Source organism: Carettochelys insculpta, chromosome 8 (genome assembly GCF_033958435.1).
Source record: "Carettochelys insculpta isolate YL-2023 chromosome 8, ASM3395843v1, whole genome shotgun sequence".
NCBI classification, from domain to species: domain Eukaryota; kingdom Metazoa; phylum Chordata; order Testudines; family Carettochelyidae; genus Carettochelys; species Carettochelys insculpta.
In genome coordinates, this window is record NC_134144.1 from 66,170,597 (window position 1) to 66,190,413 (window position 19,817).

Below are 19,817 nucleotides of genomic sequence, written 5' to 3' on the forward strand. Positions count from 1 at the left end.
CAAACTACATAGCCAATACTTCAAACACAAAAAGGATACATGCGTATGAATAGTATAAAACAGAATCAGCGAATCATAAGTTTTCAATAGACATCTCACTTGGCCCACTTTGCACAAAGATTTGGTGCAAATACAGAACTGTGGTTACACCAATGTTTTGCATATTCATATCTGAATCCAATAATGTCACACTAACCCTCTGAGCAGAACTGATGGCCACCAAGCCAGCCGTCTTCATAGACAAATGTAACAGCAACACATGGCTAGTGGCTCAAAATGCTGGCTCATGAGGTGGTAAGGAACAAGGTGGAGATCCCAAAGTAGAGAAGGATCTCTAATTGGTAGGAAAAGCTTCATAGAACCTTTCAGGAATCACACTGCAGGCAGATGTGCAAAAATTGAGAACCCTACTGGTGAGTAAAAAGCGGTTATTGATACCAAGTGAATCTCAAGAGAACTCAAGATCTTTTATGTTCTCTATTCCAACAGTTAATCCAAGATTGTGAAAGAGATGATTAGGCAGGTGAAAGATGATAGGGGTTACACCAAAAAAGACATCTCCATTTCTGGAGGTAAGTTAACTATAGAATCATAGAATTCTAGGGGTGGAAGGGACCTCAGGAGGTCATTTAATCCAGCCCCCTGCCTTAAGTAGGTATATCTATATTCCCTCCTGCTATTTAACCATACATGTTCTCCCAATGAACAGCATTACCTAGGGTCCACCATCACTGACACCCTGTCGTTGGACCTGAGCTAAATAGGAGGATCGGAAAAGCGGCCACAACTCTGTCCAGACTCAGCAAGAGTGTGTGGAATAACAACAAGCTGTACACTCACACCAAAATGCAAGTCTACAGAGCCTGCATCCTCAGCACCCTCCTTTATGGCAGCGAGACTTGGACCCTGTATGCCCGCCAGGAAAAGAGGCTGAACGTCTTCCACTTGCGCTGCCTCAGGCGCATCCTTGGAATATCATGGAAGGACAGAGTGACCAACACTGCCGTCCTCGAGCAAGCTGGAATCCTAACCATGCACACCCTCCTCAGGCAGCGTCGACTCCGCTGGCTTGGCCACGTCCACAGGATGAACGATGGAAGGATTCCAAAAGACATCCTGTATGGTGAGCTAGCCTCTGGCAAAAGACCTTCCGGACGCCCCCAGTTGCGCTACAAAGATGTCTGCAAGAGAGACCTCAGAGAGGTAGACATCGAGCTGGACAACTGGGAAGATCTAGCAGACGACCGCAGCAGATGGAGGCAGGGGTTACACAAGGGCCTTCAGAAGGGCGAGTTGAAGATCAGACAGCTAGCAGAGGAGAAGCGAGCGCACAGAAAGCACAATAAGGACTTGCCAGACACCCACTACATCTGCAAGAGATGCAGCAAGGACTGTCACTCTCGTGTGGGTCTTTATAGTCGCAACAGACGCTGTAAATGAAGTCCTCAATTGAAACTTTAAAGGGCGCGATCCATAGTCTATGCAGACTGAAGGATGCCTACTACTACTAACAAAGTAAATAAACAACAAAACAACAGCAACAACAGTGCGCGCAGTGATGTGGATCATGGAAACCAGAAGAAATTTAATATCAGAACACACTGTCCCAAATTTATCAGTGATCCAAGATGAAAACGGGATCAAAACATCTGCACAAACATTTAAGTTTGCTTGTTAAATTGCCAAATAAAAATGAATTTTCCTCTTCATTTATAAAACTCAATCATCTGCCTTGAAATGCAAAGTGTTAAATGCTGAACGCTCACAGGCTTTCTGATTTCACTGTAGTGTATGTCCTTCCAGTGTATAACAAGAAGTCTTGTGGCACCTTATAGACTAACAGATATTTTGGAGCATAAGCTTTCATGGGCAAAGACTATTTGTTAGTCTATAAGGTGCCACAAGACGACTTGTTGTTCTCGAAGCTACAGACTAACACGGCTACCTCTCTGATACTTTCCAGTGTACGTTAAGGCTCATACAAGACTGATGGGCACAGTTATGGAAATCACAATTTATGATGATCCCTAGAGCATTGAAGTTGAGGCACAAAGCAGGAGGATGTTTGTTCGCTGACATTTTTTGCCAGCATCTTGGAAGATGCTTTTTGGGAGGATCAAAGTGAAAGAGGGATTTCTGATTAAAGGTGAGGTTCTTCAGATGTTCCTTTTCGCAGATGTCCTCATTTTAATTGAGTTGAAGCCCAAAACATTGCCAATCCTTCCCACCCTCAAGCTAATACAGCTCTTGCAAGATATTCCAGATAGCAATACAGTCTCTTTCTTACATGCAATAGTGACAGTGGCAAATCCCCAAGTTTCCAGGATAGAAACGTGGTAATTCTAATACAAGTTATCGTGTTGTGACCACTCTCTTCCCAATAGAGAAGTTACAACAAAATAATGCCCATTATTTCAAAGTTGCTTTGTAACTCACTAATGCCTCTATTGTACAGAAGACAGCACAAGGGCCTGTGTGTCTGATAAATCTCTAGGGCTGGGTGTACACTTGCCCCCAACATCAAAGGGGCATGTTAATCAGGGTGATGGGAAATTACTAAGGAAGTGCTCTGGCGAATATGCAGCATGTCATTAGGCTAATTCTCCCCAGTGGCAACTTCAAAGCTTCAAAATTCGAAGTGCTGGCCTGGATGAGGAGTAAAGGGACTTCAAAGTACTGTGGAAGTGCCCATGGCTACACACCTGCCAGCACTTAGAAGTTGAAACTTTGAAGAATTAGCCTAACGAAGTGCTGTGTATTCCCTGCAGCACTTCATTAGTAACCTCCCGTTGTGCTGATTAACACACCCCCTTCGAAATTAGGGGCAAGTGTAGACAAGCCCTAAGAGTTTGATCCTAAGAGGTGCTGAAAATCAACAGGTCACACGTACTGAATGCATTTGTCACTGGGTCTGATGAGAGCTGCTGCTGGTCACTACTTCTTGGAATCTAGTCACAAGCAAAATCATGGTTCAGAATATGGTTCTAGACGCATGTACCTCTCTGATAAAAAAGAAATCAACTTTTAATTGTATTTGCCAAATATAACCTCCTATTTCAATTTTAAAATACCCTACAGAGACAGGACAGCTCCAGCACATTTTCAAACAATTGGATTCATACAAAATGGTGTCTCCATACCACTTTGGATACACAGACCACATATGTAGCCTGACATTTTCCTAGACTCTTGGGGATTTAGAACACCCAATATCCATTCATTATAAATTCCTTAGGTAGTTTTGAAAATCTGAGCTGTAGCATATACCTGTATACATTAAACACTGTACTACACAATTTTCATCTTCATTTTCTGTAGCTACAGGAACTAGATATGTAATTATTACCTTTATATTCTCTATATATCTACACAATACACCATTGTTTCCCAACCAGGAGTCCAGGGTGCCCGAGGGGCTGTGAGCAGGTTTCAGGGGTTCTGCCAAGCATGGCCAGTGTTAGACTTGCTGGGTCCAGAGCAGAAAGCTGTATCCCACCGCCTGGCGCGGAAGTGCAGGGCCCTGAGACCTGTCACCCAAGACTGAAGCTGAAGCTTGAGCAACTTAATTACACTTGTTCTGGTTGCTACACCCTAAGACTAGCCCCATTTTTCACATGCAGAAAAATTTTTGCAGCATAAGGAGCCTGAGGAACTTTATAGGGTCTTGAGGGTGAGGAAGGGGGCTCCAGAATTAAAAGAGGCTGAAAATTCCTACAGTTCAGTATAGTACAGTACCCAAGATCCTTGGATTCTACTCTTTACATTCAGTGAGATTCTAACACTGAATATTCTCTCTCTCTCTCTCTCTCTCTCTCTCACACACACACACACACACACACACACACAGAGACAGACAGAGAGAGAGTTCTGCTACCCTTTTACTTGCATGGACACGCATTTAAGAGAGAAAAGTCCATAAAAGGAGGAGAAGGGAAATGAGGGGGGGAAGTGGCGGGTGTGAGGGAAAGGGGAAGAGAGGGAAGGGACTGAAGAGAGACAGAAAATAGGGACAGAAGTGTAGCCCACTCCTTCTAAATCTTACCTGTCTCATTAGCAGGAAGAGCAATAGCATAGCTGAGGAGTCAGCCAAAGGAAAAAAAGCTGCAGAGCTGGAAGCTGAATTTACAATTATGGAGCCAAGTGAAAACTGAGGAGCAGCCTTCTTAAAACAAAGATTTATCACGAGAGAAATGGGAATCGCGTAGACTCATTGCTCATATTTTCAACACAAAATACAGCATAGTTGTCCATATTCTAGTGGCTTTGCACACAGCAGATCTAGGAATAAGTGCTCTTTTGGATTTCTAAAGGAAATAACTCAAGAGCCAAGAGGGGAAAGGGAATGTTTGTCTTCTCAGAATATTTTCCTGTTAAAACTAATTATGATTATCACCTGAAGAGTGTGATTTCAATCATGTCAGTACTCACTGAAAATTATGGAGGGAATATTAAAATAGCACTTTAAAAACTGATGTGCTTTTTGCTGTTGAATATATGAAATATTTTATATTCCATTTCTAAATCTTTTTCTGGGACTACTTAAGATTAACGTATAAGCAATGTTTAAAACCCTCCCATTGCAATATGAAGTCTCCTTCAATAAGACCTTATTAACAAAGATAATATTTTTCACTTTGCAAGGGTAAAAGTTAACAGCTAGCCTGATCTGGTAATTGTTACGCAGGAAAAACTCTCATTGGCTTCCACTAGATTTCTACCTGAGAAAGGGCCTGCTGGCTTGAGGGAGAATGCTTTTTGTGCAGTCCCATGAAGATCTGAGCTGTTTAAAAGATAATGTCAAAGTGATTCTAACTTTTACAAACCCACACTAATTTTTGTATTTCCCCCTTTCTCTGTTCTCCAACACATTCTCCCCAATCTGCCACCCAAAGATATGTTGGTCTGATGAAGTCCTCAAGTCTGAAAATTCATTTCTGTTTATCGCAACATGGGCAAACATTTTTTATAAATGGGGTTTGCTCCTGTAGTAGTTCTTCAGGCAAAGCTCCATCAAGCTCTGAAATGGGAACACTGTTTGAGTAAGGTCTGGAAGGTGGTGGCTTTAGCTAAATTTTGTAGAACATAATCAAGAAAGCTGGCTGGTTTTAACAACCTTTATACTAATCAACTGGTGAAAACAGTGAAAGGATATGTCCAATTGCATTTTGCCAGTTTTATTCGGCAGCTTGAACTTGTTGGTTAGATTTATTTATGCTATCTCAGTTCAGGTAGCTCCATCCTCTGACTAGTGCTTTTCAAGGAATAATTCTGATCTTGCAATAGCTGATGTAGCCAATATATGAGATCACACCATTCCATTGCCTGCTATGGTAAAAACGTCCATACCATTGAAATCAATAGAAGTAGATTATGTGAAATAACATCTTTCATTTTGCCGCATCAACACCATTTTGAATTTAAAATGTCAATGAAATATTAGTTTTTTAGAGAGAGCAAACAGCATGAATGGATACATAGCTGAAGGGTAGTGCAGAGTTCAGATTTCATTTTATTTGAGTTACCGTGGCTGTATTATTCAGCCCCTCACAGGAGTAGCGTGTGTTTGATTCAGATTTCTCACTGATGCAGAACATTACATGCCAACACTCTCAACTATTTACATATGCCTCCATTTAAAATAGCAACATTAGAACATTCACACAACGAAATAAAACTCGTGTCATAGTGGATATACGTCTGCAACTTCATTCACTGACATGATAGTTCTAGTTACAAAAGGCGATCACCCAAAGACATGATTTTTAAATAAACCTACGAACACACTTACATACAATATTTATATATTATATAAGTACATACAACATATAAATATCTCACACACACATTCACACCCTATACATATGTATATGAGTGCACATACATTATACAAACTACAGGAACATACTGAGAATGGAAATGCCATATACATTTTTTAACTGAATTACAGGAATATAATTCAGAAATTACTACTTAGTTTAAAATTGAGTTTAAAAAAACTACTCAAAATGTCTTAAATATCTCTGTTCAAGTAAAACTGACCAAAATTTACTGCTTGCATTGTACTTCCCAAGTTATGCCACAGTTCATGGACTCATGAAACAAAAATATTCCAAGTGATTTGTCATTTTGCTGTTAACCAGGGCACCTCACATAGTTCAAAGACATTTCAATCAAGTGTCCCATTTAAAGAACTGTGTATTTTAAAAAAACATTACCTAGGTATCCATAATTAATTGTAAACTTACCTTAAAAAACACACATTCACTACAGGCCATCCCTAAAACCTTTAGGAAAACAAAACCCACAGGGAATTTGGCCCTGTACACTTACATTATTTAGTAACATGAAATTGGATTTTGCAGCATTAACAGGTGACGAAAAGGAAGTATGCTGGCTACTACATTATCAACGGAGACGTCTGAGATACCACAGTTCTTTCCTATTCTAAGCATATGGGAAAGCTGCAGAATTTCAGATGGTATTGTCACCTAAAGGTGACTTAGTGGCAAATTCTGTATGACTAAAACGGCACTTATCATTCAGTGCACGCTTGTTCTGGAGTGAAAGTTAAAGCATTTCTAACAACAGTGCAAAGACTGCTAAGGTTAGTCAATATGATTGAAAAACCTAGTAGCAAAGTCTTACCCCAAATAGCTTTAATAGAACAATATAAAGCACAGAACCACATTAATTTATCTTATAGGTTTGCTGGTCTTTCAATATTAAAATGTGTTACCTATTTAGGTAATAGTTTTTTAAAAAAAATTATATTCAAAATTCTAATAGACGATGGAAAGATCACTGTTTCCTTGGCATCCTATGAGTACCTAATGCAATCCTTAAGCCATTTCAGTTGGCACAGAAAATCAGTACAGTTAACAGTTACATGTATTGTTTTTAAATAAAATATTCCACCCCCGTATTTTAGGATATTCTTATTCACAATTGAAGTCCCACACTGTTTACCAAGTCTGTCATAACGATCAAGTCAAGAGATGTTTAAAAAAATATTCCTAGCCTGGTAAAACCACATTTAAAATGTTATAATTCTTTGTTTTTTTTCTGCCAAACAAGTGTGCAATTCCAAGCAATGTGCAGAATGCAGTATCGATTTCCAGTCTCTCTCAAAACTGTCCATTCTGTGCTATTAAACTGAGACTACAACATCAAGATAAAGTCTATCGTAGGATTCTCTGAAGCACAGAATAAGGAGTAGGCTGAGCAAGCATGATCCTGGGAGGCACCAGTTGAACCAGGACAACTCTGTAAAACAAAACACAAAATGTAGTTTCAGAAGTTCATATATCATCATCATTGTCAAAGCAATCTAGACTTTTAAACACTGAAAACTAGAAATTTCACTGATGGTTGTAAGGCAGCTTTGCTCTAATAGCAAAACAGTAACAAAGCACACGATGGAATATTTGTGAGGCATCATGGATTTTTTTTTTTTAAACAAAAAACCTTCAATACCATCCATTCATTTATTAATGTATTAATTCACCTTTCGCAGAACCTAAGGCCAAAAGATGCCATTATCTAGTCAGATCATCTAGTCAGACCTCTGGTACAACAAAGATCATAAAACTTCTCCAAAATAATTTCTAGAGCAGAACTTAGATAAATATGTGAAAAGGAATTTCCTGGAAGCTCTTTGAGACATGTGGTTCCTATTTGTATTCTGCTAAGAAGTTAGACACATGGGTCACGTACTCAGACCTAGAGCATTTTAAAGTAGTAGTGTCTGTTGGTCCACCTATGTGCTTTTGCTCCACCTTGTAGTTTCAACCAAGGTGATAAAGGATGGGGCAGACTGCTCATGCCACCAGGTCCTTTTCAACTACAAATTGAACAGATCCACAGCGGAGAGGAAGGACTACAGATAGGGAGAACACACCTCAAAGAACCTCTAGTTCCAGGGAACTGGAAGTTCTTTTTCTATTACACTCCTATCGTATTCCACTGACAGGGTCTCACATATAGTACTAGCATCATGGAAGAGACAGCAGCTGCATGTCTGGGAGAATCTCAGGAACATGACGTGGAGGAAGCAAGTCCAAAGTTGTGAAGTGGGATCTCTGGTGCCGTGAAGGCAACAGGTGATATGGAGACCTAACCTCATCCGGGTTAAACTGTTCATTAGGACTAGGAACAGACTTGAGCCTCCTTGGTGCCAGTGACACACACTCTACAGATAGTCAGGTCCAGAACCAGTGCTGGAATGAAGGACTGCCTCAGAATCCGTGATTTCCTTGTCTCATAGCTAGGTCCCAGCATAAGGTCTGTAGTGCGAATACTAGCAGAACCAGCCAGGAGCTCCATGGTAGGAGGCACACCCCTGGACCTTCAGGACAACAGTTGTGGAGAGTTGGGGTCCTCAATTTGGGCCCAAGTGCAGGTGTTTCTTGAGATGAAGAGCTTGGCCTTCATTGGCATGGGCTGGGAAGAAGAGGTAGATACTGCACTTGAATGTGATGTCTGCCTCATCAAGCAGCAAGGGCACCACTGGGGCTAGTCGCTAATGGAAAACACGCAAGGGCAGGAAGTGCAGATCCTGAAGCCTGGCATCTTCAGAATAATCCATTACCCATGTCCGTACTGACAAGAGAGAGGGCAGAAAATGCAAAAAGGGCATCCCAAAGTCCTTAAAGCCCTAATCTATCACTACCATTAAAACTACTACAAAAATAACAAAACACTATCTACAAGAATAAAAGTCATTCCCCTGGAATTAAGATAGTACATCACACAAGATGAGAATGCAGAAGAGACTCCCACTCAGACCATACAATAGTGAGAAGGAACTGTGGGTATGGTTGGTTAACCCTACCCTTTATTGTAGTTCAAACCATGAGGCAGAGTAAGGGAACACATGTGAACCAATGGACAGCATTTTGGAAATCTCTAGCATTGGGTGCATGTGTACAAACCTGAATGGAATACTACAGGGACCACCACTTGACAAAGAATCAGTATTGATTTAAAAACAGTTCAGTGATGGAGTATCCACCATGATGCTTCATAAATTACTCTTACTGATAAAACATTATGCCTTATTTCCAGTCTGAATTTATCTAGCTTTAACTTCCAGCCATTGGACCATGTTGTACTTTTCTCTGCTACACTGAATAGGCCATTATTACATATTTGTTCCCCATGTAGGTACTTACAGACTGTAATCAAGTCACCTGATAACCTTCTCCTTTTTAAACTAAATAGGCTGAACTCCTTGAGTCTATTGCGATAAGGCATGTTTTCCAATCCTCTAATCATTCTCAATGCTATCCTCCTAACCCTGTCCAAATAATCAACATCTTCCTTGAAGTGTGAACAGTATTCCAGCAGCAGACACAGCAATGCCAAAGACAGAGGTAAAATAACCTCTTTACTCCAACTAAAGATTGTTCTGCCTGTACATCTGACCTTTTCGGGCATAAGCACAACACAGGGAACTCATGTTCACCTTATCCACCATGGTAGCAAGATCATTTTCAGAGTCACTGTTTCCTAGAACAGAGACCCCCATTGCTCTGATGACTGGGAGGGAAAGCAAACCAACCTTCAATAGTTGTCTAGATTTTTTTTTTAATAACTTACCTTCACAAACAATTACACTGTGGAAAGGTGCCACAGTCTAAGTATTCGCATTCACCACAGTGACCCATTAATTAGAGTAGTTTCAGTTTCTCTTTGAAACAGAACTAGTTTGAAGTGCTCTAGGAAATTAAACACATGTTGGTATGGTACCTCCAGCTACCAGTGGATAGTTTCATAATGCCATCATCTAGTTGTTTGTGTACCTCAGCCTTTAGATTTCTACTGGCTACAGTATGTAAAGAATAATAAACAGCACATTGATTATGAATCAATTCTGCTACTCAGTTTGGACACAAAAAAAGAAAGGTTACTCACCGTAGTAACGGTGGTTCTTCGAGATGTGTCCCCGTGGGTGCTCCACATTAGGTGTCTGGCTCGCCCGGCGCCGCAGATCGGATCTTCCAAGCAGTTTCTTCCGGACTGCGCATGCGCCGGTGCGTGCCGCTCCCTTGCGCGCTCCTGGCCACGTGCGCGATCCGGTCCCCGCCAGTTCCTTGACCAACCGCCTCGGATGCTCCTGCAAAACACTAAACAGAGATCCGGAGCGGGGAGGATGGGCGGGTAGTGGAGCACCCACGGGGACACATCTCGAAGAACCACCGTTACTACGATGAGTAACCTTTCTTTCTTCTTCGAGTGTCCCCGTGGGTGCTCCACATTAGGTGACTACCCAGCAGTAACCCAAGATAGGAGGTGGGTAATCGGATTATGTGCAGCTTGTCCCCGAGAGGACCGCTGTCGAGAGATGGGTATCCTCTTGGAATACCCTGTGAAGGGCGTAATGTTTGGCGAAGGTGTCACAGAATGACCAGGTCGCCGCTCTGCAAATGTCTTTTAGCGCAACGCCCTTGAAAAAAGGCTGTTGATGCCGCCACCGCCCTAGTGGAATAAGCCCTGGGCATGGCCAGTAAAGGAGTCTTTTTGAGTTCGTAGCACATTTTTATGCAAGATACGATGTGCTTCGAGATTCTCTGCAAAGAGAGACATTCTCCTTTTGATTTGGGAGCGATAGAGACTAGGAGTCTATCTGTTCTCCGGAAGGACTTGGTCCTGTCTATATAGAAAGCTAGCGCCTCCTCACGTCCAGGAGGTGTAGGCGCGCCTCTTTGTTAGAGTTATGAGGCTTTGGATAAAACGAGGGTAAAACGATAGGTTTGTTAGTATGAAACTCAGAAGAAACTTTAGGAACAAAGGCTGGATGCAGCCGTATGGTTACCGCCTCCTTGGAAAAAACAGCGCAGGGTGGCGTTGCCATAACTGCCGCAAGCTCGTTCACCCTGTGAGCTGACGTGATTGCGAGAAGAAAGGTCGTCTTTATCATAAGGAGGCGGAGGGAAACCGTGGCCAAAGGCTTGAACGGTGGTCCCATTTTCGCATTAAGCAGCAGGTCCAAGTTCCACGAAGGTGGAAGTGGTTTCCGAGGGGGGGTATAGGTTTACCAGCCCTTTCAGGAACCTGGTAACCATGGGATGGGCGAACACCGTGTATCCTTCCTCTTCGTGTCTGAACGCCAAAATGGCGGCAAGGTGGACCTTTAACGAGGATAGTGAGAGTCCTCCTCTCTTGAGGTCCAGTAAATACTCTAATATCACAGGCATAGGCACCAAAAGGGGGGCTAGCTGTTTGGTAGAACACCATGCCATGAAGCGAGTCCATTTCCGCTTGTAGGTCTTCCTGGTGGAAGTCCTCCTGCTACTTTCTAGGATTTGCTGCACTTCCTCCGTACATGTGCTCTCTAGGGAGCTGAGCCATGGATTAACCATGTTTGCAGTCGCAGGCCTTGGGGGTGCGGATGCACTATGGACCCCTGGGCTTGCGTGAGCAGATCCGGCGCCACCGGAAGGGGCATCGGTGGCCGGTCCGACATGTGCAGGAGTAGAGGGAACCATTGCTGTCGATCCCACGTTGGGACTATCAGGATCATTCAGGCTCCTTCCCTTCTGGCTTTCTGCAACACTTTGTGGATGAGCACTGTGGGAGGGAAAGCGTAAAGCAGGGGGCCCCTCCATGAGATCGTGAAAGCGTCCCTCAGGGACCCCCGTCCCAGTCCTGCCCTGGAGCAGAATCGTGGGCACTTCTTGTTGTGCTGATTAGCAAACAGGTCTATCTGGGGAAAAACCCCATGCGTGAAAAATCGGTCGCAGCAGATTGGGACGGATCTGCCACTCATGCGTGAGTGCAAAACGCCTGCTCAGCTGGTCTGCCTTCACGTTGTGAGCGCCTGGTAAGTATGAGGCTTTCAAGGTTATATTGTTGGCGATGCAGCAGTTCCACAACCGAACTGCTTCTGCACATAAGGCACGGGACCGAGCTCCTCCTTGCCAATTTATATAAAACACGGTGGAGGTATTGTCTGTACTGATCCCGACTACTTTGCCTTGTATATGGTCTCGAAAGTGTCTGCAGGCGTTGAACACTGCTCTGAGCTCCAGTATATTTATGTGCAGTGACTGCTCCGTGGAGGACCACAGCCCTTGCGTCACCTCTTCGCCCATGTGTGCTCCCCACCCTATGAGGGAGGCATCTGTAGTAAGAAAAACCGATATGTGTGGTTGGTGGAAGGGTACCCGTTAGCAGGTTCTCGGGGTTTACCCACCATTGCAGGGATTTGCGCACCTCTGCTGTGGGCGACGCCACCCTGTGAACGGTGTGTGCTGCCGGTTTGTATACGCTCGCCAGCCAGTGCTGCATGCTGCGCATGTGTAACCTGGCGTTCTGTTCTACGAACATCGCTGCTGCCATGTGGCCCAGCAGCTGTAAGCACGTCAGAACCGTCACCGTAGGGCTGAAGGTGATGACTTGCACGAGGGAGCCGATGGCCCGAAAGCAAGTCTCTGGTAGATACACTCTCGCTGTAATAGAATTTATGCGTGCCCCTATGAACTCTATGTCCTGTGTGGGGTCTATCTTTGATTTTGTCAGATTGATAACCAGGCCGAGCGAAGAGAACGTGCCTGCTGTGATGCATATCATGCGTAGTACCTCCTCCTTCGAGGCCCCTTTGAGTAGGCAGTCATCCAGATACTGGAATATAAATACCCCCTGTCTGTGCAGGTAGGCTGACACCACTGCCAAGGGCTTGGTGAAGACTCTGGGGGCCAAGGAGAGGCCAAACGGTAGGACCTTGTATTGAAAATGTTCTTTGCCTACCATGAAACCGGAGGAATCGTCGGTGAGCCGGATGAATAGTTATTTGAAAATACGCGTCTTGTAAGTCGAGGGCTGCGAACCAATCTCCATCGTCTAGTGCCGTAAGGACGGAGGCGATTGTGATCATCCGAAAGCGTTGCTTGCGCAGGTACCGGTTGAGGCCTCGAAAATCTAAGATGGACCTCCAGCCTCCTGTCTTTTTCTCCGTGAGGAAGTACCTCGAGTAGAACCCTCTCCCTTGCAGTTGCTCCGGCACTCTTTCCACTGTCCCTATGAGCATGAGATGGTCTACCTCCTGCTTGAGCCTCACTACGTGGGAGGCCTCCTGGAGGTGGGGCCTGGGTGGAGGTCGTGGCGGTGGGAGCGACTGGAAGGGGATGGCGTACCCCGTGGCTATGATCTCCAGCACCCATTTGTCTGTGGTGATCCTTTGCCACTGGTTATAGAATGGTCGGAGGCAATGGTGGAATAACCGCTTCGGATGACCTTGTGCGATGGTAGTGATGGCGCAGCCCTGGATCTGTGTGTCAAACTTGTGGCCTTTGGCCCTGCCCCAAGGACGCACGGCTCTGTTGGGAACGTCGCCTGGGAGTTCTGTACTGCTGGTGCTGTTGATGTTGCCCTTGCTCGTAACCCCTGTGGTACTGGGGACGCTGTTGGTGGTACTGGTACCGTCTTTGTTGAGGGTAGTACTTTTTCTTTCTGTATGGAGGGGTGTAAATCCCCAGGGTCCTAAGTGGCTCTTGAATCTTTACTGGAATGAAGGACCGAGTCAGTTGATTCAGCAAACAGCTTCTGCGAGTCGAAGGGAAGATCGACTATCTTTGTCTGCAGGTCCCTCGGTATACCCGAAGTCTGGAGCCAGGACTCCCTTCGCATCACCACTGCCGTAGCTGTGGAGCGTGCTGCTGTGTCCGCAACATCCAGGGTGATCTGAACTCCCGTCCTCGAGGCCGTGTAACCTTCTTGCATGATGGCCTTGAGCACTGGTTTCTTGCCCTCTGGAAGCGAGTCCGTGAGGGAGGTTAACCTAGTGTGGTTGTCAAAATTATGGTTCGCTAGATGCGCTGCGTAATTTGCCATTCGCAACAGTAGGGTGCAGGAGGAGTAGACCTTTCTGCCAAACAGCTCTAGCTTCTTGGCATCTTTGTCTGTTCCCCCGTGTTGCGACGACTCCACCACCAAGGAATTTGGTTGTGGGTGGCTGAACAGGAACTCCATGCCCTTCGCCGGCACGAAGTATTTTTTTTTTTTTTTAAATAACAACTGGCTAACTTAACAGTAGCCTAAGAACTTGAAAACTTTAAAGAAAAACAGTTAAAACCATTGAATACGCTAACTTGGCCGTAGGCTAGTCGGATTCCGTCTGCAGCCGACGGCGGTTAAGAGGAACTGGCGGAGACCGGATCGCGCACGTGGCCAGGAGCGTGCAAGGGAGCGGCGCGCACCGGAGCATGCGCGGTCCGGAAGAAACTGCTTGGAAGATCCGATCTGTGGCACCGGGCGAGCCCGACACCTAATGTGGAGCACCCACGGGGACACTCGAAGAAGAACTAATTTTGTAACAGAAACTATGTCGTAAAATTAACCATGTTATAATAATAAAGGCCCCAACAAAAAATTCTCCAGAGACCTGTTTGTAACCACTGAATGTAATGCGTAAGAGCTCTTAACAGCGTGCCTCTTTCAGGTTTGGCAAATCCTTCTCACTTGGCAATATTTAAGCCATTTTAATCAGAAAGAAAGGCACAGCAATTCTCTTTATATTAGTATTTTGTCTCTCTCACAAGTTACTGAATAAGCATCAGTTTTACTGAAAAGGGGTTTTTGCCTCATTTGCTGTGTCTACACTAGCCAAAAACTTCGAAATGGCCATGCAAATGGCCATTTCGAAGTTTACTAATGAAGTGCTGAAATACATATTCAGCACCTCATTAGCATGCCGGCGGCCGCGGCAATTCAAAATTGACGCAGCTCGCCACTGTGCGGCTCGTCCAGACGGGGCTCCTTTTCGAAAGGACCCCGCCTACTTCAAAGTCCCCTTATTCCCATCTGCTCATAGGAATAAGGGGACTTTGAAGTAGGCGGGGTCATTTCAAAAAGGAGCCCCATCCGGACGAGCTGCGCGGCGGCGAGCCGCATCAATTTTGAGGTGCCGTGGCCGCCGGCATGCTAATGAGGTGCTGAATATGTATTTCAGCACTTCATTAGTAAACTTCAAAATGGCTGTTTGCATGGCCATTTCGAAGTTTTTGCTAGTGTAGACGTAGCCATTCAGTATTTTTACAGAATCCTAAATGCTCTCTTAAGGTCTAGTAATCATATTAAAGGCTCCAGCAATTCTGTCTTAGTTTAATCTATAATTTATATGGCTAAAGGTAACCTACAATGTGTGTTCTGGAATGCAAAAAAATAGAACATCAGAAAGCTTGAGAAACCAAGTCCCCAGAAAATGGCAGTACAAATCCCCTCACCCCCAAAGGCCTGTCTGTATTAATGCAGTAAACTTAGACATGCCCCACTAAAAATCTTTCTTGATTTAAATACAACTGTTGTAAATATTCCCAGAAGTTACCAGAAACATGAGTCACTAGCATCTTCTATAGAACTGTGCTCGACTACACTGAACATAATCTAGCCCAAACACCTAAGAAAGATGATCATTTATATTTAAGCCTTCTCTTTTTGTGCTAAAAGGATCAGAAGAGAACTAATCAATTAAGCTGAACATTTTGTAAGAGCCAAAAAATTTCACTAAATAAATAAAACAGAACACCAAAGAAAACATGAAACAATAAGAAGAGACTGGTCTTTTGATATTCGAAGACAGCAATGGGAAGTTATATTAGGCATTCTAAAAGGCTTAAATCTCACATTCTAATTGTGTGGATTGGAATCTTCAATCTGTTGGAAAATTCCGAGGCTTGACTCCCCAATAGCCTTAGTAATTGGGACACTAATCTCAAAGTATAAGGAGAAGGGAGACATCAAAATGAAAAACAGTGACTGACTGTACGATTTGAAAGTGACACAGAGAGACCTAGCATTCTATTGCACTCTAGTTGTAATGATCGTAAAAGGTGTTTGGAGATCAGAAAAGACAAAACTGATTTAAAAAAGGAAACCTTTTTATTACTAACTCATTTTCCATCTTCAATGGATTTTTCTTTTGATAACCTAGCCAGTAATTTCACCAAATGAACACTGGTTAATCCTTAAAGATCACATAATGGTCATGCTTTTAATAATTTTAGACACTCCATACTGAAAATTCATTATCTTGACGTTAACTCACTGCTTCTTCCTTTAGAAAGAGACTATAGTTTATGCTTTTTTCATGTTTGCATTCACGTTTTTATTGATATCCTTCATAGAAAAAATACTGATGTATTATAATAATGGTCCCAAACTGATTTTTATTACAAGCTACTTCCATATTTTGAGGTATTACAATAGAATACTATAATAATTTTTAGTAAAATGACCTCAGACCCACTGATTTAGTATAACCCACCATATCCTAATATTGAATGGAAATAGATTTGTAACACTGGATTTGCACAATCATTTAGAAGTACACTGAAAATATTTCAAATTTTTTTGCTTCATTTTGCCAACTCATTTGTGAATACTGGAAAATCACATTTGTATTAATGCAGTTCTTATCCAGTAATAGTCTCAACCTAGTTTTTTTTTATCACTGCAATTTTAACAAGTTTCCTACATAAACATAAAATCATTTAACTGGTAAGTACAGACCCATGTTTGAATAACTGGATTTTAATTTTCAGGCCCCAAATGAGAGTTTAAGTTCCAACTACTTTGCACCTACAAAACAGTATTTAAGAATTAGAATGAACTTACAGGTATTCTTTCTCACAATTAATTGTAGGTAAAAATGTCTTGACAATAATACTTAGAATTAATACAAGGTTTTACATTTACAAAGCAAAGACATTTTGGTTAAAAGTACTCTTTGTCTAGCTGATTTCTACATATAAAAATCACAATTTGTAACTTCAGAAAAAGAATCAGTGAGGTCGCAGGGTTTTATTCCAAACTTATCTAGGTTCCCATCTTGTTACCATAGTAACTCAGTATCTAAATGCAAATTTAATCCGCAAAGATACACCACTCAAAATAACAAAGACATTTTGTGAGCAAATAAATAATACACAAGAGATGAAAAAATAAAGGATTTATAAAGAATTTGTTGGAAATATCAACACAGAGGACTGCCATAGCATATTACTATGCTATACATCATCTAATGCAGTAGTACGACTCGGGGTAGTGATCAGTATCTTGTGAAGGTAACTCTCTCCTACCAACAATAGTGTACCCAGTCTAGACTTCTATGATAAACATTGTGAAGAGGGAGGAGAAATTCTTTTCTGCCCACCACTGGCAAGCAGGTTACACCCTGAAGCATGAGACTGGTTTAGCTTTATTGTTTTAGCTGCACAGCTTCAAATGTTCTTAATGGCCACAACATTACCCAGTTCTTTGTAAAAATCCAGCCATCGTTGTTTATTTCAATAGTTTCCTGCTGCAGTGAGTTCTATGCAAAGTCTCTGTATCAGTTTTCTACAGGTCTTTCCTCTCAGTGATGTGCATGACAGAATAAACATTAATTCAAGTCCTGTATGTAAATCCTTCTAGCAGTGGCACCAAAAGAGACCCCTTCTCACATGTTTTTACAGAAGATTACATTCAGTAAGTAGCTCATATTTCTTACCTGTATGGTAAAATGTGAGAAAAAACAAAAGCACTCCCATAAACATGTTACTCAAAAAGGTGACAACACCACACGTAATTCCTTCTGGAACTGGGTAGACTGTCTCCACGAAAAGCTCAAAGAATATAGGTATGCTACTATTCAGGAATATTCCCAACAAGATACAAGATGTGTACAAGGTGGCTACAACAACAACAAAAACAAAAAAAAGATTGGCTTAGTTTCATAGTAGTATTTTGTTATCACATTTCATAGAAAAGAAGTCCAGGATATTAAGTAACTGGAAGACAAAGGAGAATTAGACCTACATTCACCACCTATACATCATATAGTGTACAGAAAACTCTTTCATATCCATCATGCTAGAATCCAGAACACTCAACCAGCATTTTATACCAAAGTACATTTTAGTTATGTTTTTTGTAAATACAGTATAGTAAAAGGAAACAGAAATAAATACAGCAAATACACTATAAGTTTACGGTGTACAATACTACTGTTATTGGTAAATAAAGTACTCTGAATACATTGTGTTAGTTTCTTATTATCTAATCTTGTTTTTCTTTAGTGTTAGGCATTGCTAGGTATACCTCTCTATTATGCAGAATATTTGACTATCTGACAACCTACCGGTCCCAGGCCTGCCAGATATGAAAGAGTTTACTGTAGAAGGTCTCTCTGATGGTAATCAACATTTATTATTGATTTGATCATTTCATTAATTTTTATTTGGATACAAATTGAATTCTTCCAGCTACACTGAATGATCTGAGGTATGTTTACAAAAATATCAGAACACAGAAAAAATATTTATGCAAAGAGACATCTACAAAGAGTTACCACCTAACTGAAAAATAACTGTTCAATTACAGCAGAAACAATTACTGAACTGAATCAGAAATGAACTGGAAATTAACATTTTGACTCTCAGTACCAAAGGTCAGAACTAATTCTTGCTTTCACTTTCCAGACAAATACTACTAATGATCTCCCAGCTACCCAGGCATTGCAGTATTAACCTCCAGATGAAAGGGTGGACTATTTGTCACTGCAGGACTCAGATTTTTCATCCTGTATGCATAATATTAGAATATGGCAATGTTGTTAATTGTCTGGATTATTTTGTTCTGTGACTTCTGTCACTACATTTCTTCTATAGTACAGGTTGACCTTCTCTAGATCAGCAACCTGGAGACCTGACTGGAGCCAAATGAAAGAATTTGCCAGACCACAGGAGGTCAATATTTTTTAGCAGCATTATTAACACATCCACAGTTTACTGGGCTCTTAGAAGACACTTGGGGTAAATTACAGCTAAACAACAGAACAGAACACTGAGAACTGGGACTGGTGGTTGTACACAAGCTTTTTGGGATCATGCGAAACTTGGCCACACCCATGATAAGTAGTCTTTCAGCTAACTGAAATAGTGCCAGATTATGAATGCTCCCAGATGAGAGAGTGCCAGAATAGAGAAGTTCAAACCTGTAGTATACGTCTGCTATAACATACAACTAGTCACCCCAGCTCCACACAACTATTATAGATATTTTAGTAAGGAAATCTTAATTATCTAAAACTATGCACAAACAACACTTTTTTTCTTTTCACGCAGTAGCTCTTTAAGGATCCAAATCAAGAAAGCAGAGATTTCAACAGGTTGTGAGCTTAAAAGTGATACTAAGTAACAGAAGTTTTCTGAACTGGAGTCTCAATGACAAGAAGAAAGCTACCGGGGGTGCGGGGGAGAAAGTAAAGAGAAGTTACTCACCGTAGTAACGATGGTTCTTCGAGATGTGTCCCCGTGGGTGCTCCACGATAGGTGTCGGGCTCGCCCCGGCGCCGCAGGTCGGATCTTTCCAGCAGTTTCTGCCGGACCGCACATGCACCAGCGCGCGCCGCTCCCTTGCGCGCTCCTGGCCACGTGCGCAATCCGGTCCCCGCCAGTTCCTTGACCAACCGCCTCGGATGCTCCTGAAAAATACTAAACAGAGATCCGAAGCGGGGAGGATGGGCGGGTGGTGGAGCACCCACGGGGACATCTCAGAGAACCATCGTTACTACAGTGAGTAACTTCTCTTTCTTTCTCGAGTGTCCCCGTGGGTGCTCCACGATAGGTGACTACCCAGCAGTAACCCAAGATAGGAGGTGGGTAATCGGTTTATGTGCAGCTTGTCCCCGAGAGGACCGCTGTCGAGAGACGGGTATTCTCTTGGAATACCCTGTGAATGGCATAATGCTTGGCGAAGGTGTCATAGGATGACCAGGTCGCCGCTCTGCAAATGTCTTTTAGCGCAATGCCCTTGAAAAAGGCTGTTGATGCCGCCACCGC

The 19,817-nt window shown here is 42.7% G+C and overlaps 1 protein-coding gene across 1 annotated transcript in view; it reads right to left on the reverse strand.

Annotated features, from left to right (window-relative positions):
• Positions 1–6,932: 6,932 nt before the first annotated feature.
• SLC49A4 (solute carrier family 49 member 4) overlaps positions 6,933–19,817 on the reverse strand; it is a 103,681-nt gene continuing 90,796 nt past the window's right edge. The window contains exons 8-9 of the mRNA XM_075001064.1: positions 17,486–17,668; positions 6,933–7,263 (exon numbers count right to left, since the gene is read on the reverse strand). Of these exons, the coding sequence (XP_074857165.1) occupies positions 7,148–7,263; positions 17,486–17,668 (299 nt within the window). The 3' untranslated portion in view covers positions 6,933–7,147. The remainder of the gene's footprint in view (positions 7,264–17,485; positions 17,669–19,817) is intronic.